Consider the following 26,961-nt stretch of genomic DNA (forward strand, 5'->3'; position numbering starts at 1 on the left):
ATTATATGGATCAGAAACTACTTTCTTTTGAAATTCTGGAGGAACCACTGACCTAAACCCTCTTCCATTGTCAAGCCTTCATGTAATAATAATCTTTCTTCAATAATCCCCTTAACAATAATCTTTTCCTGGCTTCTCTTCTATAGGAAAATCTTTCTCAATTTTTTAACCATTTACTTAAAAGCATAATTCTCAAATTTCATTCACTTTACTTTTCTTCTATGGAATGCAAAATATTTGTTGACATTTTCTAATATGTTTTACGTAGCATTCTAAATGTGTTTTGAAGAAAGGAGTAGCTTTATTTCTCTTAGTAATAGAAAAACTCAAAATTATATTAAAAATACACATCTATTAAGGCAGCCTAATGCTGAGTACTAAAACATATCTTCCATATTTTATTTTTCATTCTAAATTGGAGCTTTATGCTTTATATTATTGTTTGTTTACTTTTTTCTGTCTAATAATTGCAGCTTTAAAATAACTAATTTTAATATCCCAAATATTAGCTATATTCCCCAGCTTTATTTATTTGTGATTTTAAAATTTGATATCTGAATCCTCATTTAAATTATTGATTAGCATGATATGTTACACAGAATCCAATTCAGACCTTTCATAACCTTTTGCGTGCAAATATGGATGAACTTCAAGGACATTATGAAAGGTGCGATAGGTCAGACAGAAAAACAAATGCTGTATGATTTTACTTATATGCAGAATCTAAAAAAAAAAAAAAAGAAAAAAAAGAAACAGACTCATAGATAGAGAACAGCTTGGTGGTTGCCAGAAGTAGGGGTTAGGGGTGAGAGAAATGGATAAAATGATGAAAAGGTGCAAGCTTCCAGTTAGAAGATGAGTAGGTTCTGAGCTTAACAACACCATATTGTATACTGAAATTTCTAAGAGAGTAAATCTCATCACAGGAAAAAATAGTTGTATGAGGTGATCGATGTTAATTTACTGGAGTAATTGTGTGTGTGGGTTTGTGTGTGTGTGTGTGTGTGTGTGTGTGTGTGTGTGTGTATCATTATGTTTTGCAAGCTAAGCAAACACTAGTATATGTCAAGTATAACTCAATAAAACTGAAAAAATAACTTTCAATGAAGAATGGAAAAGGGGGAAAAATTCAAGTAGAGTTTGAGAAATAATTCCAAAGATATAAAATGTAAAGAACCAGACAGGGACAATGTGAACAAATAATTGAGATTAGTATTACAGGAAGGGAGAGATTCTACTCTGATAATTTAGTTTAATAGGCAGTAGACCATAGTGGGTAATTGTGTGAACCCTGAAGGCAAAATGTCCGAGTTTGAACTGATTTCACAGAACAATAGCTGTGGTTTTGTATAAGATATTTAACTTCTGGGTCTCTCCCTATTCCTGACCTTTAAAATGTGAATAGTAAGTGTGCCCCAGAAAAATGATCAGAAGGATGAATTAATTCCAAAGGGCTTTAGAACACTACCTGATATATGGGAAGCTATATCATTGTCAAAGGAAATCATCTCTTCTGAATTAAATAATATATTGTCTTCTCTAGTTTCTCAGACCAGAGTAGAGACCTAAAGCCGTGTAATAAGACATTGCCAATGGTGGAATCTATAACTACTTTGCTCAGATCCTGAGAAAATGAAAGTCTAGGTGGAGCAGGCTGGGTGTTAATATTTGCCTATCAAAGCCAAAGCCAACTTTGTAAAAGCTGAAACTAAATTTTAGGAATATTTACAACAAAAATATATATGATAGAGGTCCTATTCAAAGCCAGATATCACACAGAAAACATCTGTGGCAGATATTATCCACATATCCGTGGGAAATGATTAACTTTGGGGTGGTTTGGATATGCCGTTTCTTTTTACCATGCTTTCCCTGGAATGACTAAAGAAATATGAGCCATTATGTAGTGGCTCTAAGTGCCAGCAGCTATTTTACAGGGTGGGGTGTGAGCATTAGGAACATGATTTTGACTTGTTTTGAAGGACCGAATCTTTGGTAAAATTTATTTTCTTAGCAGTTTCACTGATGTCATAATAGATAGTGAAGGATATAAAGGGATACCATTGTAAAAAGTTATTTTACCAGGTAGGAAACTTGCAAGAGGATTTATATTTCAAAATGACAGTGACATAAAGCTCACATCAAAAAATGTCTTGAAGAAAAAAGGTCCAAAATTGTAACCTATGAAACTACATTACTCAGAATCTTACCCAACAGATTGATGGATTTTAAACATCTGGGACTTTTATTTCTCAGTAGAACTTTATACACAGAACAAGTTATTAAAGTGTTATAGGTGAAGACATTAATTTCAGACTAACAAAATCTCCCTATTAAAAAAAAAAAAAAAAGAGTTACATGTTATTCTACTATTTCTTTCCAGCAATGTAAGCCACTTAATGGCTGTGTTTCATTAGTCATAAATTATGCCCTTAGTTTTTGACAATTTATAGTATCTTAGCATCAAATACTAATGTTACACAGGTATGTTTGGTTCTGAGATATTCACTTTTTTCTATTTTTTTTTTTTATGTATGGAGCCAAAAATTTTAAGCATTTAGATATGTACTTTTGGAAAGTCATGATAGTAGCATAAACTTTTAATAATTCTAGATTTTGTTGTACTACTGTATTAGGTTATTTTCAATTTTAGAAACATTTTTTAAAGACTCAGAATGAATTACCTCCTGAAAATTAGTTTTTAATTTTATTTTTATAAAAGTTAAAATTTAAGTTAAATACCTTCAAGGTAGAATACCTGTAATTATGTGTTGCCAATTTTTAAAAACACTAGTTATCAACTTTTTCTTTCTTTAGTGTTTTCTTTCTTTAGTAGTTTGCAGTTTGTGCAGTAGATTTTCACTAGAGCTCAGGCCTAGCAGTCACTTAGGTGATTCTTTAAGCATTTTTATAGTAGTTCAGTCTCAAGTAAAAGTAGAGAAGTTTGGCCAAACAGAAATCACACTGCAGTGCTTACTCTTCTGTCATCTCCTCACTTCCTTTTCCTGCACTCATCTCCCTACCCTCACCTCACACTAACACATGGCTAAAAGAAAAATCTCACACCTCCTTAAACAGTTAGTCTAGGTCATATTTATAGCTTTAAACTAGAATATTAAGTGCATTCAGACTAGTTCCCTCTAACAACTTAATTAAAAATTAAAGAAAGCAGTTATTACATGCAGTGGTAGAGGTGTAAACAATTACAGGAACAGAGTAGAGAAGGTAGATAGTCTAAATAAGGTATTTGAAACATCTTTGCCAATTTTTCACAGACCCAAACTAGCCATTTAACTTTCCCAGAAGTAAATTTTGAGAAATTAAGAGAGGAAATGGAAATAGGATGCAGAAGGAAAATAAGCAGGGAGATGTCATATGTGTGTATGTGTGTGTACATTAATTTATGTATACTTATATGTTTATATTATACATAAGACTTGCAAATAAAATGGAAGTTGCTCTTCTGCCTTAGTGTGTCTCAGATCTCAAGTTCTGAATCACAGCTGTTAAGACTGTTCATACTTGAGTTATCAAACATAGTAAATTGAGGTGACTAATACAATTTTAACCAAACTGTCATATCTGACACCATGTGATCAGTTCTTCATTCGTACTTTCACACTATTTATTTTCAGTTTCTAACATCAAATAACCAAAACAAACTTTTTGCATAATTTCTCATGTTTTATATCTGATATACTTAATGAAACTCATGATTTTTTTTATCTTATTTTTTTCTGTGACAGTGTAAGATCCCTGGGTAATATTTAGAAGATTTTTATCAGAATACGAATGCATATGCTGCCCCAAAGACAAAATCTTTCATAAGAATTTGCAGCAGATCAACATTTCCAGAATGTATCACTATATTAATAAAAAGTTTAAAAGTATGTGCTTCTGGCCTTTCTTAAGAGAGATTTTGTTTAATTTGTGGTTGAATAAAACAATGTGCTCCATTTTTTTAGACTCTATGTCAATGAACACATTTCCAGAAAATAGGCACTGGATTTCAAATCCATTTTTGAAGATGTTAGAACATTGCTACACAAAATGTGGTCTATACAGTAGCAGCACTGGCATCACCTGGTAGCTTAAAGAAATGCAGAATTTCAGCCCCAACCAACATCTGCTGAATCCAAATTTGTACTTTAAGAAGATCCCTAGGTGATTTACATGTACATTAAAGTTTAGGAAGCATTGTCATAGAATGTATAGTATGACTCCGATCAAATGTTTAGTATAAAATATGAGGAAATGTTAATGAGAGCCATAATCCATGAAAATCATATTAGCATAGCAAAAGAAGATGAAATCCTTCATACACTCCAGCATAAAATATCAAAATGTTGACATTATCCTAGGGTCATTTTTTTGCTTTGACATTTATGGAAGCTTTTAGATATCTGTTTTTAAATAAAATACTCTAATAAAACACAACATTTCTATGACAACTTTACATATAAATGAGACATCCTTAAAGAAATTGTATGAATTACTCTTTCTATATTAAATACTGTGCTAATTTACTTTAATTGTGGTCATTAATCAACTTCATCAGATAGCACCATAATGAAAACATAGGTGAAACCAAAAGAAAACGCTGCTGTAAAGAATTTGTTTATCTTCCCAAACTGACATGTATAGTTTTGCCTATAGCAGAATATTATTTTCTATTTTACTAAATTATTGTGTGTATATGTGTACGTGTGTATATGTGTATGTGTGTATGTGTGTATGTGTATATGTGTGTATGTGTGTATGTCTGTGTGCAGGCGTGTGTGCAAGTCTGATTATCTTTGACATGGATAATCAGAAAATTTCTTTTGTTGTTGCTCTTTTCTTTTTTTCAATGGGGTTTCAATCCAATTCCATGCAGCAAAGGTATTGAACTAAGACATAGATTGTTTAGAATTCATTTACAAAATAAATAAGTATTAAACTAAACTTAAAACTAAAAAAACTACTGTGCTTTTGGAAATTTTTCATTTGCATACTTGTTCAAACTTCTACAGAAAAGAATAATATCAAAGCCATGTTATGAATTTAGGACCACATAAAAACCAGGTCGATTCTGTTACCCGATGCCTGATTTTCCATTCTGAACATTCTGTTGACCTTTTCTTGTTCTCTTCCTTTCTATTTCAGGTCTCGTTGACCATTTTTCTGTTCATTACCATGGGTATAAAGGGTTAGAAAGGGCAGATGCAACAAAAATACATCAGTGGTTTTCTTTGCAAATATATCTGACAAATACGATTGAGTGGAGGAGGTGAGACTCACTAAAATCTTGCTGTAAGTAGTGTTTACTGTAGAGCAGAATTCAGTGTAAAGTTGACCAGCCTTGGAGTTCCTCAAACAGAACTGAGTGAGGAAATAAAAAAGCCTAACTGGGATATTTGGTTGATGTATGAGTTTCATTTATTTTTCCATCTTATTCATAATCCTCAACATGGATAATCAGAGATTTCATTGTTGTTGCTCTTTTGTTTTGCTTTCGTTCCTGAGCCAAGGAAATTTTCAAGAGGGTATAGCAATTTCATAAATCATTAGAACTATCCAAAAATGTAAGGAATTCCTCTCTTACATCCAAATAACAGATATTACTATTTCTTTAATTTCCTTTAGACTGTTCAGATATTATTTAGAGTAGTTTCATTAACATTATTAATAATGTTATGGTTCTGTGTGTTAGTGTTTATGTGTGTTTTGAACTCAATCTCATTTATTTTTCTATATTCTCCTTTTACTGAGAGTAAACCTCTATATCCAGTATGCTGTGAAAAGAGTAGTTTCTTTATAAAATTTGAGAAAAATGGCTACTGCCAGTATATGATTTACATCAAGGAAAAGACATTTCTTTTGCTGATTCACTATTCACCAAATACTATTTTTTAGCAGTTAATTTCACATAAATTGAAGAAATTTAGCTCTGTTTAAAACAGAAGAGCCAAGGTGTCATTTAATGAACTGAAGTAGTTACATGAGAACACTCAAAGGCTCTGTAGTGATACGGCACAGGGTCTTCCAGGGAGAATCTGGCTGAGTGTTTAGTGTTGGCACATTGAACTCAAATTCAAGCTTGGCTAAGGAATATATATATATATATATTTTTTAATATGCCATTGAATCATAAGTGATATCAATTCTTCCTTTTAGTATTTGTATTCTTTCTAAGACACAAACTTGCCCTGTGTCTGTTCTCGCATGAAGAGGATATATGAGTAGCAGATGTTAGATGTTAAAATCTGTTACTAAAAAATAGAAAGGCAGATAATTCTACTGTACAGTATTTGAACCTATGATATTGGCATCCTTCATGCTGGGCTACAACCTGTCAAGAAAACCAGGCACTGAAATTATGCCAAGTGGTAGAAGTAGCAGGACTTTACCAGGAAGAAGTAGCAGCTGACATGTGGTCAGTCTGCTTGATCTAGAGGATGCCTCACCAAAGTGGAAGTGAGCCCATGGTGAAAGACTGATTTAAATGATTAAAGGAAGGATTTTCTTGCTATGGTTCTGGTAGTCGATCATTAGAAGATTTGGGCTTAATAATACATACCATTGAAAACTTGTTTACATTTCCTGAGGAGAACTAGAGACATAGTGAAAAAGTATTGTCATCAAGGCAAAACCTGTGGGAACCATGTTTATAGTTAAAATTTGCTAAAAATAGACAATGTAAATTTCTTTAATCATAACTGATTGTAGAAGTCATATTCTGTATAGTGTATTTTATCTGTTGTTAAATATTAAGGTATCACCCATTGATTATAAAAGCTGTTTAGGTATTGACATATTATGGCTTCACAACTTTGACTTTGAATATGATTTTCTTTCCTTTTCTCAAGATCCTTCTGTAATCTACCTCAGAGAGAGAGAGAGAGAGAAGGAAGAAAGGAAGAAAGGAAGGAAGGAAGGAAGGAAGGAAGGAAGGAAGGAAGGAAGGAAGGAAGGAAGGAAGGAAGGAAGGAAGGAAACAGACAGAGACACATAATTAGGCTTGTTTGTTTGTTTGGTACACAGAATTGAGACTATAGTACAATATAATCTAGTAGTAAAGAAATCAGGTTTTGAAGATATAAGAAGCCTGAATTCAAATAATAGCATTACAACTCTGTGATCTTGAAGGTGTTTAACCTCTACAATCTACAATTTTCTCATCTATATAATAGCAATTATAATACCTAACTCAGAATGCTTTTCTAAGAATTTTATATGATAATGGACATTATATGCTTAACACAGAGCCTGAAACATAGAAAGTACTCAATAAACAGCAATTATCCTGTTAATATAATGGTGCTTTTACAGAATGCAATAGAGAACTGTTTGTTTTCATTAGAAGTACATCATCAAATTATTTTCAGCATTAACAACATTATAAATGGCATAAAAATTGAATTTTGAAGAATATCTTTCACCAATAAATTTTTAATTTTCATCCAAAATACACAATGTATACATTCTACAAATGATTCAAGATTGTTGCATTTAAGAATGTCTGTACCAATCTATGGCTTTTAAGTTGAGCTGCCGAACATTCTGTCTTCCTCTCAAATATAAGTTGATTTATATAAGAATCACTACATCTTGCAACATTGTTCTTCCAGTGAAAGATGATTAACTACAAATGCATTAACCAGTTCCTCTCACTGTAAAACCATTTGTATGCTAATGAGATCTCATAAACCATTGTTTGTTTCACATACAGCATAGAATTATTTTTCAAATGTGATGTGGCAATTTAAGTCATGTATTTCTTCTTCTCCTCCATTTTTTCTCTTTATACATTTATTCCAAGCTAATATCAAGGTGTTTTTGCCCCCAAAGGAATAATAAATAAATAACTCCTATTAAATAACTTTATTTCAATAAATGTACCAATAGAATGAGAAAAGATCTTTCTACTCGTTATCTATATATATGATAGTCAATCTGTGGTATTTAACCAAGGATCATAGAACAAACCTCTCTAAATTAGTTTTCTTCTAAAGTCAGTATGTATAATTTAGTATTGTCTTGAGTGAGTCTTACAAAATAAAAAGCTTGTTTTCCAGTTTTTGCAATGTTGTTGTCATCTTGTTTAAATTATACTAAAGAACTAATTGGATGATAAATGAGGCTTGCCATCTAGTGGCTTTGTTACTTACTGTTTTGGGGAGAAAATTAAATACCATCTTTTAAGGGTTTTGGCAATGATTTGTATACTTAGAATTCCTTTGACCTTTGACTATTATCATTTAGCCAACACTCCACCAAAATCTTTTTTTTTCAGTTAATCACCTAACATTAACCTGTTTTTGATTTTTAGACCTTAACTGGGGACCTGCATCTAATTGTTTATTATCCTAGTATATAGGAGAAGAGACTGGAAAAATAATCCTCTTTCTTTATTTCTTAAAAATGAATAAACAAACAAATAAATAAATAATCCCTCAAAGGTGGCAACAACAATGCCTCTCTGTTTGGCTCAGAAGCAATTTCTAACACATCTGTAGAATCACAGATGGAATGAATGACTCTCAGCTGTCCTGACATGTGGATAAACCAGTTAGCCGCACCCACTCTTTACCTCTTTGTTGCAGTAAGACCCCTTTTTTGGGGGGAAATGTGTGGATATATCTGATTTTGGCATGTCTTTTCCTGTCAGGTGTCAGCCTTTTAACATGCTTCCTACAAGGGGGTCATCTCTGCTTCAGATAGGGTACGCTTTCCACACTGCCCTGAACTTCAGAACTGTAATCAGGATCTGTCTCCGAATTACGATAGGTGAAGTAACCCCAAAGAATAAGATAAAAAAGCATTGACTTTAAAGATGAAACACTTATGCTCTATCCTGTATTTAGGAAGAAAGATACTCCCAAGTGGAATATTATGTCTTCTGCTTCCTTAGTTATTTTATCTGCAAATTGAGTAAATCTTTTTCTTACAGAGAAGTTTAAAAAATGACTAGAACATGTGTTTTACTGCTTGAAATCTCAGTAGGATTTCGGCAAATTAAAACTAGGCATCATCTTTCTGATTCATTGATTTAACACGTATTGATTCATTTAAAAAGAGTCAAGAGCCAACTTTAGAAATCAGCAAATCGCCACCAAGAAGTGTGACATGAGTATCAATGAAGTGCCTCTTCTCAAATAAAAGTACCTTTGTCATTTTCACAGAGGTACTAAAATTTCAGTCTTTAGAGTTAATCCATTGTTTCTGTTAATAATCTTGTTTAAATGCAAAATACATTATTTGTAAGAGAAAACACCTACTTTATCAAGTTGCCTAGCAAAGAGCAGGCCTCTTGAAAAAAGATACAGATGTATTTTAACAGGTGGAAGAAGAGGAAAAGCAATTTCTAGACCTTTAGATAAAGAGTAGGATAATCTAGCAATCTAACATGTGAAGAATAGATGCATGGAGAGGGATAAAGGAGCATTTAAAACATCTAAATAACACTGATTTTTAAATCAATCAATTTAAGTTTCCTTCTTTACACTGGGTTTAATAAATGGCAATACTGTAATGGCAGTCACTCATGATACAGTGATTTCATTTATTTTCTTATATTTTTGCCCTGAAATGGAAGGTTAGAAAACAAGACAGACCATTGGCCTGATAAAATTCTCATTTCTAAAGCTATAATTAATAACTACAATACTTTTGCTATGTCCATACAATAATTTTAATTTGGCAATTTTGACTGTATTCTAAATGTTTATAGTTTCAGTCCAGGGGGTTATGACATAACCTGTATTTGTTGGATTCAGTACAGGAAGTTATGACAGACTATATTTGTTAAACATATGTATATTTGCTGTTGACAATTAAACTGATAAAAGTCACTTGATGTATTCCAAAATTAACAGAAAACATATGCATACACATATGCAAACACACACTCACACACAGAGAAATATAGGTTTCTCTCTTTTAATATAACAATATTTCCTGATGTGATCCAGAAAGTTTTCACTAAGAATTTTAACTAACCATCCATTTATTCATACTCATAATAGTAGCCACAATGGTGACTTCGGTCATAGCAAAACTGCTTTATATGGCATAATCTTTCTTAGGTAACCAGGCATACTTTTCATATATTAAATACATAAAACTCTGTATGTCAGATGTAAAAAATTTTCCTACACTGAGACTTCTGAAGAGGGAAGACTAAAGAAAAAAAAAATTTAACCCTGGAACAAGTTATAAAAGTTGCAGAATCGTCTTCCCAGCACCTTTAAAAATGGAACAGATGTCAGAGAAGGCTTAAGGGAGGTACAAGTGGACATAATCAATCACTTTTATATTTCTCCCCATTCTTGAATCTTCACAACATCCATTCAAAATATATAAACAAATAAAGCATTACAGAAATCCATTTTACACAGAAATTATTTTATTTGAGTGGGTTACTATTAGATTGAGTGTACATATATCTTTAGAGGTTCTTATTCATATTCCTGATCCTCAAATATAATCATGTAGATTAATAAATGATATCAATTAATATTGTATTATTTAAAAGTTGAAACTCATAAATTCAATTTTAATTTTTTTAAATACTATAAATTTCTTGTTTTTACTTAAAATAATCAGGCGAAATAGCTCATATGTAAAAGTAAATTGTGTTTGATTATAGGATCAGGATCTTATGAATTAAGTATTTATACTCTACTTCATTCAGTGGCAATTTTCACCTCCCTAAAATATACCACATTTCTCCCATCTCTTTTGAATTTTTCTGTATGTAATTATCGTCTGTAAAGTAAACCTCTTTCTTTTTCACCTAGCAAAATCATTCATAGGCAAGCTCAAACTGTGGGCTCTTCATCAAATTTTCTTTGTGAAAAACACTGTGACATAGTATAAAGATTATGAGAGGTAGAGACCAAATCTCTGAATTAGAGTTTTTATGTACCATTTATTAGTTGTCTAAACTTGAAGCATTTGACCTCACTGAGACTCTTTTATCACATTTGAAAAATGGGTATAATAATAATATCCACTTCTCATGATTATCATAAGGAGTAAATGAAACCTGGTTTGAGAAACATTATCCAAATTTTTTTGTAGATATCTCATTTTGTTCTATGAACTCATGCAGACATTGTTTATGTTACTTTTAATTTTTTTACAATACAGAGATCTGTGTACAATTTATTAACTGTATTGATATATGCAGTTTCACATATATTCAATGATGCACAAGTGCTTTTATTTATTTTTTTACTCCTCCCTCTTTATAATATAAGACTGAATGTAGGAATAAAATCTTATTACTAGTTGATATAAAATCAAGTAAAAATAAATTGGTATGTAAAGTTACCACTAAAAAGCATAAAATACCATCAAAATTCAGAGTTTTAAATTATATCATTTTGGATTTTATTATATCTGTTTATTCACTTTAAAGACTAAGAATTGATTAAAATTTGAAGAATTATTTGCTACTCAGCTTCTAGTAAAGCCTAGTACTGATTTTTTAAAATACTGAGCAATATATGGGCTATTTCCACTGCCAGATTACCTTACAATATTTAGATATTTGAGTACTGAATGCTGTGGAGAGTTTATATTTATTAAATTGAAGATCCCATGATTTCTAAGAATTTCTGACAATTGCTTTTAAAATTAACTTTCCTGAAGTCATTTAAAAACAATTTTTAGTGTCATTGTAACTAAGTAACACATTAAGATTTCTGTAGCATCATTAACTTGATTGCAAGTGCTTTCTTTTCTACATTTATGTTTTTATATTAAAAAAGAATATTTTTTCACAAAATCATATCCAGTTTCCTGGAAATATTACAATCATTTTTCCAAGGGAAGAGGTAATTCCTTTGCAATTAATTATATAGAACTATTTCATCATAACATCTATTATAATTTTCACAGCTGAGAAACAAAATAGTTACAGCAATATGTGCCACTTATGAAAACTGTAAAGAATGTGAACCACTTTATTTACTCCATGCTTTTTGAGAAAAGTAGTATATAACATAAAGATATTTAATATCATTTATCTGATTAATATTAAACATAATATTGGATTATATAATACATTTTCAGAAATAATATGTTGTAAGCAATGCAAATTAAGGTTTAATTAGTTAATAAAATCAGATGAAGGTGTTCGGTTTTGTTGTGGCCAGAAACTAAGACTGATCATGATTTTGAGAGTAGTAGTGTGGGTTAAAATGGTATTTGTAATATCTATTCTGAGAATGTATTTATGGTGGGAAAAGGTAACTTTTACCACAGGAAAGAAAGTAGAAATTAGCCAGGTGTTAAAAAGTACTGAGCATTCATTCAACGACTGTGTATTGAGCAACTATTCTGTGTCAGGCTGTATTAGATGTTTGTATTGCCCAGACAGAAACAGCCAAATTGAAAGAGTATATGTGAAATGTATCCAGGAGTGCTCAGTGGTGTAAATAACATCAACAATGACATCAACAACAGTAATAGTGTGACTAGAGTATAGAAGGCATGAGAAATAATGGTGTGAAGTGTATCAAAGAGAAAGAAATTCTGGTCAGTTTTGAATACCGCGTATACTGCTGGCTTCTGCATTAGCGGAACTATGGAGACCTTGGGGAGAAGCAGCTCAGCAGTGTTGGAAGCAGAGGCTACAGTAGAAGAAAATGGAAATACACAGATCCAGTCTATATTTTGAAGAAGCTTACCAGTTTAAAAAAGAAGAAAAAAGTAAGAAAAAAGGAATGCTGCATGAAGGAATGTTCAATCAGCAAACATAACCTTATTCTTGAGTGCAAGGTGAAAAAATTGGATGAGATTGCAGTCCAAGGACTTAGAACCATTGGAAAGTATAATATAACCAAGCAACAAATCTTGATAAGACACAATTGAAAAAGTGGAACATGATAGAGTGTCAGGTAAAGAAGATAACTTTGGGGGGTAGAGGATTGACGCTGGTTCTGTTAAGATACAATCATATAATGACAAGTGGAGATATTTTATTGTATATGCCATTATAGAAGATAAAAGCTCCCCTCCATTATAAAATGCACTATGTCAATTATCTGTAATCAAAAATGACATTTAATAAGGCTCACCACCTTTTACTGAACAGAGTAAGATATTTATGTGTAAAAAATAATTTAAACATTCAAAAACATACAGATGAATCACATTATCCTTGCCTTATCCTAGTAGGCTTATTTACAAAAAGTTTTCATTTAAAAAATGAATCCTATTTTAACTAATTGGATAAGACATAAAAATTTAATATAAATATTATTCTGTGTTGATATATTTTAAATTCTCCTAATAGTGAAGTTTTCTTTCTTGTAATTACTGTATGTAAAATTTTTCTACTTTACTCAGGTCACCTAAAATTAGATTTGAGGGATGACAGATATTTTTTGAATATGCCTTATTGAAAATTGAAGTGATATTCCCACTAGGACTACCATACTTGTTAAATTTTGAAGTATCTTTGTAGTATTTTGAAATTTCTTGCATACTACCCTGTTATCACAGTCCCTTTCCCAGATTCCCCCAAATCCACATGATTTGGCAATGAAAGAGGTACTTTCAGGTTTATCAGGGAACCTCCAATCCTGCTCCTTGTTATGTTCAGAATATGATATTTGGTCATAAAATGTTTTGAATGCCTAAGAGCTTTCAAGAGGTGAATAGTTTAATGCACCATAGACATATTTTCAGGAATTCAGGTAGGCTCCATTATCACATTGCCTCTCTTTGTCATACAGGTAAGTGGGTAGAAGTGGTGATTAATTTGAGTTTTCTCTTCAAAGGGCCTCCATCAGATAGTACAAGCCTTTACAGCACAAATAATAATTGGGTATCAAGGATGAATCAGTCCCTAAAACAACAGTACACTAATATCCTTATTATCTGGCTTCTGGAAGAATTTTAGTTGAGGCAGTCATTGTTGTTTCTCATACTGCCCCATTTTTATTCCCATTTTCCAGAAAGAACAACATTAAAATACTGGTTTTAGCAGAGTTTTCTAAACAAAGTATCCCATTTCCATTTTTCAGAAGGAACAACAAAATACTGGTTTTGGCAGAGTTTTTAACCAAAGTACCCCAGATTTGGTCAAAGGGATTTGAGATATTGATTCCCTCAATTTTAAAGTTAATTCATAAGACCTGGGGCAACCTCTAAAATGTTTTCTGCTATTTGCAGCTATGTAACTTGCAAAATTCTCATCTAATTATACTTTCATATGAAAATTTGAGAAGGACTGGTTAAGGTACAATCTGTCAATCTACGGCCAGTTATCTAACTGTTTATCCAGTGTTGACAGAAACCAAGACAAAAGAATATCAAAGTTTGTAAGTCCATTAGAAAAAAAAAAGCTATTTCATTCTTTCAAACAAATTTTTCTTTTTTCTCAAGTTCTAATACTGAAAGAATTAAATAGTTCTATATATTGCTTTTGAGAAATCCAAACTTTTTTTTGTTCTCTCAAAATTTGTAAGTAGCTGAGCCTTTTTTCTGAATACCAGATGTACATTTCACTCCGTGTCACGTTCATCAGTTACCTGACAATCTTAAAAATGAAAAAGCATACTTTCATTTGAGCCAACACGTGTATAATTTTTTTAAAATCTTGTTTCTTAGAGGAAGTACTGAGTCACATTTTGGTCTCTAACTCCAAAACCTCCCAAGTTTATATAGTGCTTTTGTTTGCTTGTTTGTTTGTTTGTTTGTTTTTGATGGAGGTAAATTTTTTCTGGAGTGATTTTAATATATCCAGCCTAAACACAACTTTTTTAATATTTATGCAAAGATAAATGTTTTAAAACTTTTTAAGAATAAACCAGTTAATTTTAAGAACTACTTTGTGACTGCTGGTCATAGTAGTTCACAGATTTTCAAAGCTAATTTGCACACATATATTTTTAAAAGTATGTTAATCTCATAAATATAAGATTCAGTAACTAGAAACTCTCAGTGGAGTTACTCTTTTATTCCTATAAATAGAATTTAATTTATGTATTAGTACTTTAGTTATATATATGGAAAAATGCATATTTTTTAAGTTATTGATATTCAACTTACAGAGACATGTTATAGTAAAATTAGTTGTTCCTTTGTGGTGACAGGTGTTTAATAAAACAAATAGCCTTTTATCACAGTAATTGTATAAATATACATGAAAAAATGCAGAGATACAATACTGCAGCCAGTGAAGCTACATCATAAAAATTTGTTTGCATCCTTCAATCACAAAAGGTTTAAAGCTGTTTTACCATCAAACAAAATCACATACGTCTATAATTTATTTTTGATAAAGCATTACAAAAAAAACCTTACTTTTAGCAACTCCAGCTTTTTAAAAATTTTCTTTTGTAGTTTTTTTTTTTTTCCAATTTTATCACATCGCTATCTTCTGTAATTCTCATAATTTTGCATAACCTAGAATATGTTAGATTGGCCTTTTTGTTACTGCTATTAGATTGCCTCAACTAAACAGTGAGGTAAGACATAAATTTTTGAGCTTTTTTTTTTCTTTTGGATCTTGCAACAGAAAAGAAAGTTATGGTATACAAATGTTTACCGAAAGGCAACTCCCCTTCTTGGAACATTCTTTATTTAACTATGATATCAGCAAATACTTAGATGGTGCTTGCCTGGAAATATGCTAAGAGCTTTTGATATAATCCTTACAACAACCTGGTGAAACTAGAGAAAGTACATAACTTGCCCAAATTGCTCAGTTTATAAGTGATGGAATTGTATAAATATACATGAAAAATACAGATATGCAAGGCTCCAGAGTCTGTTAACTATTCCACCACACTGCGTTTATTTACATGATTAGCACATGAATTCCTACTCTGAGCCTTCATCTCTCAGTGCTCAGTGCATTGCTATCAATAACTTTCAACATTCAACCCTATCAATAACATTGCTATCAATAACTTTCAACATTCAACCCTACAAAGTTGACTCAGTTGATAATTCCACTTACAGATGAAAAAACTAATGCTTAGTTGATTAAATTAACGTCCCATTGATTTTTGATAGAACTATGATTAAAACCTAAACGTGTCTGTCTATGGAATCTGGGCTGTTGGAATAATCAGTATCAGACTGATACATAATTGTAGTCATATTGGTATGACTGCACTTTGGATTTGAGAGAGCTTGGCAAGATTAAGAATATGGGGAATTTGGAGACTTATATAAAAGTAAAAATAGGATTTGGGATTCAGTTACAACAATGTAACTGAAATTGACATACAGCAATATATAATTTGGATATTTGATGAAGATTTGGAGTGGGTGAACTTTGAGAAAAGACTATACTCTGACTTAAGTATATTTTTAAAAACACAAAGGGTTATTATATAGAGTTACCACCAGAAGGTAAATTCAACTAGTATGCCTTGTTCATTATTACCTCCCTACTCTTTAGCAATTTCTGTTATATTAGATTGAACAGTAAAGGTTGTTTTTTGTTTGTTTGTTTGTTTGTTTGTTTGTTTTTTACAAAAGAAGCCACATATAAATAAGTATGTAAATAGCTAGTCTTTATATTTCTAAGGAACAGATTAAAAATAAAATAACTTTTAGATTGTCATGACTTCATTTAAATTCCACTAAAACATTTTTGTTCATGTTACCTGATATAATTCTAACAAGAATCCTGCCAAGAAGTTGTCATTATCCATATTTCACAGTTGAGGAAATTGAGATTTATACAGTTTAAATACCTTGCCCACTTATCTAAGAATAAGAGATTGAACAGTGACTCAAACCAACCCACAGACTTTTAATCTATGCTACTTTTAAATGTAGGAAAGAATAGTTGTGTTTTTAATGACTTGAAAAAATACACAACATTTTAATTCCTGTGCATCTTTTTAAAATTAAGGTTTTAATCATATAGGCTAATTTTATTGTCTCAGAATCAGAGCTGCCCTCTGGTAGTATTTTCTAAAGTTTTGTAAATTAATTCTAGTAAATTTTTGTCATAACAGTGCCAATATTAAAAAAAACGAAGCTAATCCATATCATTCTGTTTCCTTTTACATTTTTTTCAGGTCCTGAGGAAGTAGAAATCAAGTGTCCCTTGAATCACATCGCTTGCCTTGGTGCCAAGAAATGTGTTCATCTATCCCAACTGTGCAATGGAGTCTTGGACTGCTCAGATGGGTATGATGAAGGAGTACATTGTCGGGGTGAGTCCGTTTGCATAACAATGCAACTAAAGTATTAAATTTTTCCTAGTTCAAATGAAAGTTCAAAGAGAACCTATAACCTGCTTTTTCTTTCAACCATAACCTTATCAGTTATTGAGAAAACACAAATTTTATTGCCAAAGACACTCAATATGCATTTCAAAGTGGCAACTATAGTGCTTTATTGAAAAATTCTGTTAGAAAAAGAAACACATGCAGACTTTGAAGTTGAGTTCTTAAACAATTATATATTCTGTAGAAAAGATACTTTTGAACAAAGGACAGTTGAGAACCCTCTGTCACAGTAGACTGATACCATACGGTGTTATATGCTTATTTCTCTGAACCTTTATTTAAACAAAGATTATTTGAAATAAAACCTCTACAACAAATATTTTACTAGGATGTAGTCATTGGAAAATTTTCCTGAATGTTATTTCCATGAAGTTATACTAACTTTTTTTTTTAAATTTATTTCTTTTTAAAGCAAACATCTAAATTTTACAGTGGTGAAGGCTGTACCTATATATTTACGATAGGTTTTGAGAAATAATAAAAATCTCAAAGACAATGAAAAATTCATTGCAACTGGCATATTTTAATAACATTGGTTAAGGAAGGGGAATTAAATGTGAGATAAATGAAAACAACAAACAAACAAACAAACAAACAGTAAAAGATTAAGGTGAGTTCTGGAAACTGAATCGAGTTATCAGTCAAGTGAACCAAGCCATTAGAAGAAGTTAGAAAAGAAACCACTAGGCCACAAGTCTCTAACTGAGATTCTCTCTGGCTGAGTGAAACACAAAGGATATTTATTGAAGCTGATGTCAGCGAGAAGGCTGTTCTTCATTTTGTGGTCAGTAGGATAATAAGGAACAAATGAACTGTAGAAAACTGGAGATGCAGGTCTGTTCTGTGGACAGATTCACACAAACTACTTGCTGCCATGTGGAAAAAGGCCCTAGGTCACCAAAAGTTCCAGTTTTTCAGCAGGAGCTTCATATCTGTATGTGTTTAAAGTGTTCAAAGTCAGCTACTGTTTTCTACAATATTGTACTGTCCACAATGTATAGGACAAAGAAGAAACATTACAGGGCTTACTGGCTGCCAGTCCCCGAACTCTGGGCTGAAGTAAACTGAATTCAAGACCAGAGAGGGAGAGATATATTGGAAAAAGAGTAAATCTTAGAAAGGCAATCTTTTCTAAGGATGTCAAGAGAACACAGATCAACTGGGTCACTAGGTCTTTCCCCTCTTTCTGAAGGGATGTCCAATTACTCTGACTCAGTGGACATATTCAGACTGAGAAGATAAAGGTCTTCCTTCTTTGGCCAAGTTTTATTTCTTAGCCTTCAACTCTGACAGGGTCACATAAGGAGCCAATAAGTTCTCAGTTTCAGTTATGAACACGTGTATTTTTATTTAAAGGTTTTGCAACATTTATTTTTTATAATTGTATATTAATAAGAATGATATTAATAGAAAGTAAAGCACTCAATTATAAAGTGATAGGAGTTAAAATGTTTAATTTTCTTTTCAGAAATTAATTATATTTTTAGAGCCTAATTCTACTCACTTCAGTTATAATTCTGGCTTCTTATTACATTAAAAAAAAATCAGATAGACATGTGTGACTAGGCTTCTAAAAGAGCAAAATCATCATGTTGCCAAATACTCCCTCAGAGGTGATTACACAGATTTGAATATCTTAAGCATTTTTTGTATTGTATATCATATGAAAATGTACTTCACTTCCTTAATAAAATTTACAGTTGTAATCTAGGTAAAGAATATGTTAATGATAAAACAGAATTCAACTAAAAATATCAGTTATTTGAATGTCAACTTTATCTTGATTTTCAAAAAGATCAGCATATACTTCAGACTGAGATAGAATTAGAGTATATAGTTGTTTATATTTCAGTCTTTTTTCTTGTTCCAATTTATGTTTTTTAATTGTTTCAAGTTTCATATCTTTATCACAAGTGGTAACTTTTTTGTCTCTCTTGATTTATCAGTAGGAAGCTGATTGTACCATGTTAGCCTTTTAAATATTTCTAGATTTCACCAAAAAAAAGTATTTTAAAAACCTAAGTAATTTATTATGACCTCTGGTGGACTTAGAAAAAACAAGAAGTATATTTGGATTTCTGCTTGCCATTTACTTTATTAGAGGGTTTTTCACCTAATTCTCTGATCTTATACAACTACATAGAGTTGAGGATCTTTATGGTAGGATCCTCAGATAGGGTGGTAGGATCAAGGTAACTGAAAAAATATAGTCACACCAAAGTCAGCAGTTTAATTAAGTATTTCTGCATTGAGAAAAAAAATGAGTAATTTATTTGTCTTCTTGGCCTAGTAGAATGCCCTGACACATAGATAAAAAACAAATCTTTTAGGCAATACCAGATTTATCACATGTATATGATTTGTATTTAAATGAGAGAGGACTATAGACAAAAACATGTCATAAGAACTGAGTCTACATTCCTACCTTAAATTTTGGTCCCAATTTTGGGTCACACCTAATGAAAAATGTTTTATGAAGAGTCATTTAAGCATCAGCCTATCAAGTCTCTAAGGAACTTTCTTATTGACTATAAATATATAATAAAGAAAAAAAACAGTTTTATTCAGACATTGCATTAATCTTTAGAAATGCTTTTCCTTTGCAGAATAGTTCTGTCTAAATCACTTATCTTTCTATTGTTTTCTGTTTGTTGCATGCTAAGCACATACGCTAATTCCTGTAATTATACATAAAGCCTAAGATATGATACAAAGATGGATATGTTTTTTTCTAATAAAAGATCCATATCTGGTGGTATACTTCTATCATTTATGAAAATTAATATGGAGAAAAGTTTAATATTTTTAAAATGATAGTCTAGTCTTTGTAATGCTTCTGTATCAACCGAAGTGTTTTCTGAATGTTTCCTAGAAAAATCAATTTCTCCTTGGTGAAGGTAATGAAAAGATATCTACTATTAATGATTTTCTATAACACTGATATTTTAATCTCCATAATTTAGCTACATTTGAAAAAGAAAAATTGATTTTTGTATATGGGTATACTCATATATGGGAATGTGCTTATAAAATGTTTACAATAAGAATGTTCAAAATTACCACATTACATTTAGAAAATTGTATCTCTTCCTACACAGTATTTCATATTGGTGGTAATAGCACTATATCTAAATTTCATGAGCAATAAAAACACATTCTATACAGTACAAGCCTTGGCTCTCAACACAGAATATTTCCACAAAAATCCTCACAACCTTGCAAAGAATGACGTAAGAAGTGAGTAAACTCAACCGATAGAGACTAGATTGACTGCAATATATCAAAACGCTATTTTAAAATTTTACATTCTTAAGGTAATTTATTATATTAATATTTAAAGTGGCTATGAACAAGAGAAAACTTTGTATTCACAATTCTCATTAGATTACATTTACTGTAGAAAATGGTCTTACAAGGGAATAGCAGTCTCTGTGGCACACTCTGCTCTGCTGTTTGGGAGTGTAAATTTGTATAGGCACCATGGAAAACAGTATGGAGTTTCCTCAAAAAATTAAAAATGGGATTACCATATGACCCAGCAATATCTCTTCTGGGTGTCTACCCAAAAAATCGGAAAACATTTACTCCTAAAGATATATGCCCCCCAATGTTCATTTCAGCATTATTCACCATGGCCAAGACATGAAAAAAATTGAAGTGTTCTTTGATGGATGACTGAATAAAGAAGATGTGGTACCTATATACAATGGAATATTACTCAGCAATAAAAAGAGATGAAATACTGACATTTGCAACAATACGGATTGATCTTGAGATAATCATGCTAAGTCAGACAGAAAAAGTTCAGAACCATATGATTTCACTTATATGTGGTATATAAAACTGAAAGCAACAAATGAACAAAACAAACAAACAAAAAATTATAGACACAGACAACAGTCTATTTGTTACCAGAGGGTAAAGGGGGAAAGGGGTAGATAGATAAAGGTAAAAGGGATCAAATACATGGTGACAGAAGGAAAATTGACTTTGGGTGTTGAACACACAATGCAATAAACATATGCTGTGTTGTTGAATTGTACACTTGAAACAGATATAATTTTATTAATCAACGTTACCCCAATAAATTTAATTAAAAAAAAAAAAACTAAATGCAAAAATATATATACTGAAACTCTTCAGGTCACTGCAAAAAGGGATTTTATCTTCTGTATCTCTAGAAAAAGTGATAATGTAATCTTATGTGATTGTTTTACAGTGAATATACCAATGTCCGTTTGGATATGAGGGGATAAAGTGTGCGAAGAGAGAGAGAGACTTTACTAAAATTGATTAGGGAATGAAATTCTTTGATATCTGAAAAACGCACCACCCAAACATACAAATATGCATGTAAAAACACAACAACTGTTGTTTTATGATTTCTTTCTTTTCTATTCTGAACCTTTTAATACATAATTCTGAGTATATAATATATTTGCATATTTGATTAGAAAAATAAGGTTCTAATATATATGATCTAACTCCTTGAAATAATGCATATTAAGATTTTTTTTAAACTCCATTTGATTATTTTTCTTGCCACTTGGAATATAATTTTTCTAATATGTGCAATTACAGTTTTCTCCAACCATCAAAATCTATTCTAATATATTTATTTTACATTCCAGTAATTGTAATGTATTTATTCTAATATATGCATTTTAGGTACCAAATTGTTGTTTCTTCTTTTATATTATTATTCATAAAACTAAGTCATATGAGAAAGTGCTGAAAATTTTTAGAGGTAATTTACCGATTAGAGGCTTTCTCAAAAATGGACAAAGATAAATGGCAACCTTTATTATTTGTAGCAACTTACCATAGGAAAATTAGTTATCTTTAAAACTTCTTGCTTAAACTTTATGTGTTTTAAATAATTCAAAAACTAATTAATCTAGATTAATTAAATAGATGTAATTAATTTATTTGAGAAAATTAAATAAATTTAATGAAAAAATTAGGAATTAATTCTTAGCTCAAATATCCACTACTCCATTTTTTAATTTTTCCAGAAAGGAAATACTTTATCTGTGGTGGCTTTTTGTTAGTTGTTACAACACTGATTTCAGAGTGGGTTAACATTAACTTATAGCTACTACAAAGGAAGGAAGGAAAGAAAGAAGTTGGTAAAGCAGGGAAATGAATTTGGAGTTCTTTGTTGTTTTTACTTTCACTTTACTGTATCAGTGAATTTTTTCCTATTCTTATTTTAAAAATTCATATTGAAAAATATTGCCAATCTCTTTCTAAATTAAAACGAGCTTATCATGCTAGAAAAGGGCATTTCAGCACATAAAATCCAAAACCTCAGCTATGGAGGAGATACAACAATTTCATGCAAAGTTATAGAAAGTCTATCAGCAACATACAGTTTAAAGTGAATAGGGGGAAACTTCACCTGTGTGTAGTTTGAAACAAGTCATTTGAAACATCACTAAGCCTAGAGCTAGAAAATGAATGACTAGAATTAGCCAGGAGGACCTGGGTTTGTATGCTGAGACTACTTTTGATTGCTAAAGCTCCTACAGCTTAAAAGATCTCACTATACTCATTACTTTGTATTAAGTAATGCTAAGGGAATCGGATAGTCTCAAATCTATCTCAACTGTAAGAATTTTCTCTCAGAGAGAGTAGTGTAAGTGATGCAGTTAGTTTAGTGAAAAGCCATGAGCCCTAACACTGGTTGATTTCAGGGCCAAATTAATACTTCTCAGAAGAAAAGTCACAACTCTTAGAAAGAATAGATCTTCTATAACTGTGTCAAAGCTATTGCAGATATTATTTACGGTGACAAATGATACCTATGTGGAATTAAGGTAGCATAACTCTTGAAGACTATACTAAATATAAGTATGTACATATATATGCATATACATGCATAGGTACACACACACGCACATATATATTCATTTTTTGTTCTTAAGTTTTACAAATTCTATTTAGTTAGAAATTTGCTGTTACACAGATATCTGACACTGATCTGTCAGGTGTAATTTCTAAACTAATCCTGCTAAAGAGATTTGAATTTTAAGTTCAACAGTCTGAATATGTTGACTTCTAGAGACAGAAAACTAACTAACTAAATACCACTGGGGAAATGACGACACAAGTAATTTGATTCTATTTCATAGCTCAGCAGTTGAAGGATAATCTAAAGTAGTTTATTGTTTATAGGAAGGAAATATTTTTGTAGAGATTTATATCTTTGATTAGTGTTATTGTGATATTAATTAGTATTCTCCAACCCCAAACTGAATTATTTTTAAAAATAACCACAGAAATAAGAAATTTTTATAAATATAAAACTATGGTATATAGACATACTAATAGCTTAAAAATGATCAAACATTGAAGGATCTAACTTTAAAAAAAAAGAGATGTTCTTCATTAAAACTCTACCTCATATTCTGTGTCTCTTTTTTTGGTAAACAATGATTTTAAACTAACTTACACTACTTCCATGTTTTTTAATCTATTTTTTTTCCTGTGGTTAGAATCCTAGTGCATTATGGACCTTCAATTATTGCTGAATTAACTTTCAGGTGATTTTGATCTTAAAAAGATGCAAGCCAAAAACATGGATCTAAAATTTGCACCCAGAGGAATTTATATTCTGTTTATCTAAAACCTGGAGAAGAAATGGCACTTGCTTTTATATAGAACTTTACTCCTTGGTTCAAACAACTCCTATTATGACTGTTCCTCAAACATACGAACCTTTTAGGTAGAAGGTCTGTGTGAAACCACAAGCCAGAGAACTCATGTTCCCAAACTCCAGTAATCTCTCCCCTATAGAACTGTTAGTAGTTCCACCACTTTTGAAATTTTTAATTTATATCAATATTCACGGACACTGGGACTCATCATCTATCTGGATCTTTTCCTCACCCTCCTTCCCGATATAATAAAAAACAAAGGATAATTTGTAAGAAGTAATAATGAGTAGGAGACCAAAATGATTTTTTTTAATGTGCCAATAGAAGCACAGTAAAGTTTTCCCTAAATTCAATTTATTTATTAACTTCAGTAAACTTTTATTGAGTACTGATAGTATTCCAGACACTTACCTAAGCACGGGGGATGTAGAAAATCCTATTTTCTTTCTTAATGTAATCCACATGTCAGAATGGACATAAGTGAAAATTGCTAGGAAATAATAAAATGAAAAGCATCTACTTATGCTTTAGGGCATGAAGAAAAATTTCCCAAGACAGCTGATAGTTGATCTGTGTCTCATTCTAAGAGTTGGATGGGCAAATGAAGGAAGGAAGAACATTGCAAAAATAGGGAACTATATATACAGAAAACAAAAGTGCATGAGAAAGCATTATACCCTCAAGAGAACTCTGAGTTCTTAGGTAAGTTGGAAGTGTACAGTCCTGAGTAGAGAGATATGAGTTTGGAGCTGGAAAAAAAAATTTGGTATTAGACCTAGAGTAGTTACATTAGATGAGGATACAGTGTGACTCACTTAGAGTGCATTACAAAAATCTGTAAAGTGAGAGTAAAAATGATAAGTAGAATATATTTGCAATATAAGGGTGTTATATTGTTTTATTGTTAAGGATATGAAGACTAGAATTGTTGCATACATGTAGCAAGTTATGTGATTTATTCTTAGAGGATAAAAAATGCGCATTATTATAGCCAAAAAACTGAGCTATATAGTCATCTGTTCTTTCACCTTGATCAGTTCCCCAAATAAGGCATGTTGGGTATTATTCTCTAATGTATAATTATATATAGTTTATGTAAGTGAGAGTCAAAGTTGATGACATGGGGAGTAGCATTAAGTGAATTTCTTTACAGATGTAAGTTAGGAATTTGGAAGGTGTGTTTACTATTTTAAGCAACCAGAATCCCATCTTTGACAAGCTACTAAAATATCACCAATGTTGATGCCTAAGTTTCACTATCTTATACCTTAACTTTGAGAAATATATGACTGTTTTAATATTATTCAAAAATATGAATTATAACAAACTGTCACCAAGCTCTCAACTCAGCCTCAAATGCTGATTCATTATTTGATTTTTGACACAAGCTGCTTGATATTGAAAAAGTAAGAAATTAAAGCAAGTAGCTGAGGTTGAATGGAATCCCCAGGAGTCACACAGAAATGCAGTTTGAGAGCAAGGTTTAAACACTGTGACCTTGAGTTTTCATTCTCCAATTTTGACTAGTAAGCTTTCACATATCAACTCAGAAAAGAGTATAAAACTGTCATGCTTCAGCAATCTTTCTTTTTTTAATTTTTAAAAATTTTTATAAAAGTTTATTTGAGCCAAATTGATGACATATTTCAGAGAACAAGATCTCAAATGCTCCTCTGACCCATTCTTAAAGCAGCAAGATAGTTTGTAGAAAATGAACTGAAAACCATTTTTGAGCAACTATATGTTCCTTGTCAATTTTATTAATTGCTTGAGCAGGAAAAAAAAATGTATTGAGTGAACAGGTTGAGAAATTATATAACAAGCTTGCATTTGCAGTACTGAATGTTTCAATCTCACCATTAATTCTATCCCATTGGGGGAAAAAAAAATAGTGCTTTCATCTGATGAGGGATGTGGAAAGGAAATAGAGAAATTAATTTTAACTCTTTGAAGTAGATTTGCACCAGTAACAATAGGAAGTTAAAAAAAAATATTCAGGATTCAACTTTCATAATGGGATCTGGAAGGAATAATGAAAGACTTCTCAAAATCATTCAATGAAGAAAGTTTAAATTTTGAAGGAAAAAATATAATATCATTCTAATGAGAAGTAACTATAAATTATTAGAAGGTTTGAGATTTATTAATCCCAATCTGGAATTCTGTAAATCTTACAGATTCTATATATAGAGAGATTTTTTTTACATCTTTCAGCCAATGTTTTCAGTTCTGAATATCTAATGTTTTCACAATGGCAAAAAGGGAGAAAAACTATTTCTGCTATTTTTTCTCTGATCTATGGTCGCTACTTATGTAGTAAACCCTATTCCACTGAGTCACATATGTATTAATGCCATCGTAACTAAATATCTCAAAGTACTAAATATTCAGAAAAATAAAATAGCTGAGACTGGTGACTTCCAAGCTTCCCATAATTAGTCTCCTCTTAACCAAATCAAATGATTATTTATTTTTTTTCATGGTGAAGATATAGAGAAATATGCATGTATATTTTATGTTTCTCCAAACCTTTCTACATTTACTTGCATATTTGAGTTTAGACACAAGAAACTCATTAAAAATTAATCTTTTGAGGAAAACTACACCACTCAAATACATTTATATTAACCGAGAATTTGCATCTTAATTCCCCATTAGGTTTGTGATTAAGAGAGAACATAAAATCAAGTTGACCTCTCTATGCCATAAGGAATTGTACAACAAATCCAGACAACCCACTGTGGTTGTGGAAATCCTAAGATGCCAACCAAAGTGGGATCACTCTGCTCAAAGAACTTCTTCTGAAATAGGTCAGTGAGACTGTGAGCCAAGGCTTGAGTGTCAGATACAAGGCAAATGGGAAGGACAAACCCCAAAGAGCACTTTTCAGTTCTATTAGCTGAAATGCGTTGTGTTTTCTCATTCAGACAACAGGTACAAAATCCAGAGTGCCAAGAAAAAAATCTGTACAGTTCAATAAATGGCTCAGAGAACTATCTAATATTCTCAGAGCAGAAGCTCTAAAAACCTGAATTATCTAATTTTCAGTTAGGTCA

General features: G+C 31.3%; 1 protein-coding gene across 1 annotated transcript in view; it reads left to right on the top strand.

The window, feature by feature from the left end:
• Positions 1 to 26,961, top strand: part of LRP1B (LDL receptor related protein 1B) — a 1,708,438-nt gene that overhangs the window by 573,590 nt on the left and 1,107,887 nt on the right. Inside the window, exon 3 of the mRNA XM_011354519.1 lies at positions 17,034 to 17,171. Coding sequence (XP_011352821.1) covers positions 17,034 to 17,171 — 138 coding nt within the window. The remainder of the gene's footprint in view (positions 1 to 17,033; positions 17,172 to 26,961) is intronic.

Source organism: Pteropus vampyrus, unplaced genomic scaffold, assembly GCF_000151845.1.
Source record: "Pteropus vampyrus isolate Shadow unplaced genomic scaffold, Pvam_2.0 Scaffold17, whole genome shotgun sequence".
NCBI lineage: Eukaryota > Metazoa > Chordata > Mammalia > Chiroptera > Pteropodidae > Pteropus > Pteropus vampyrus.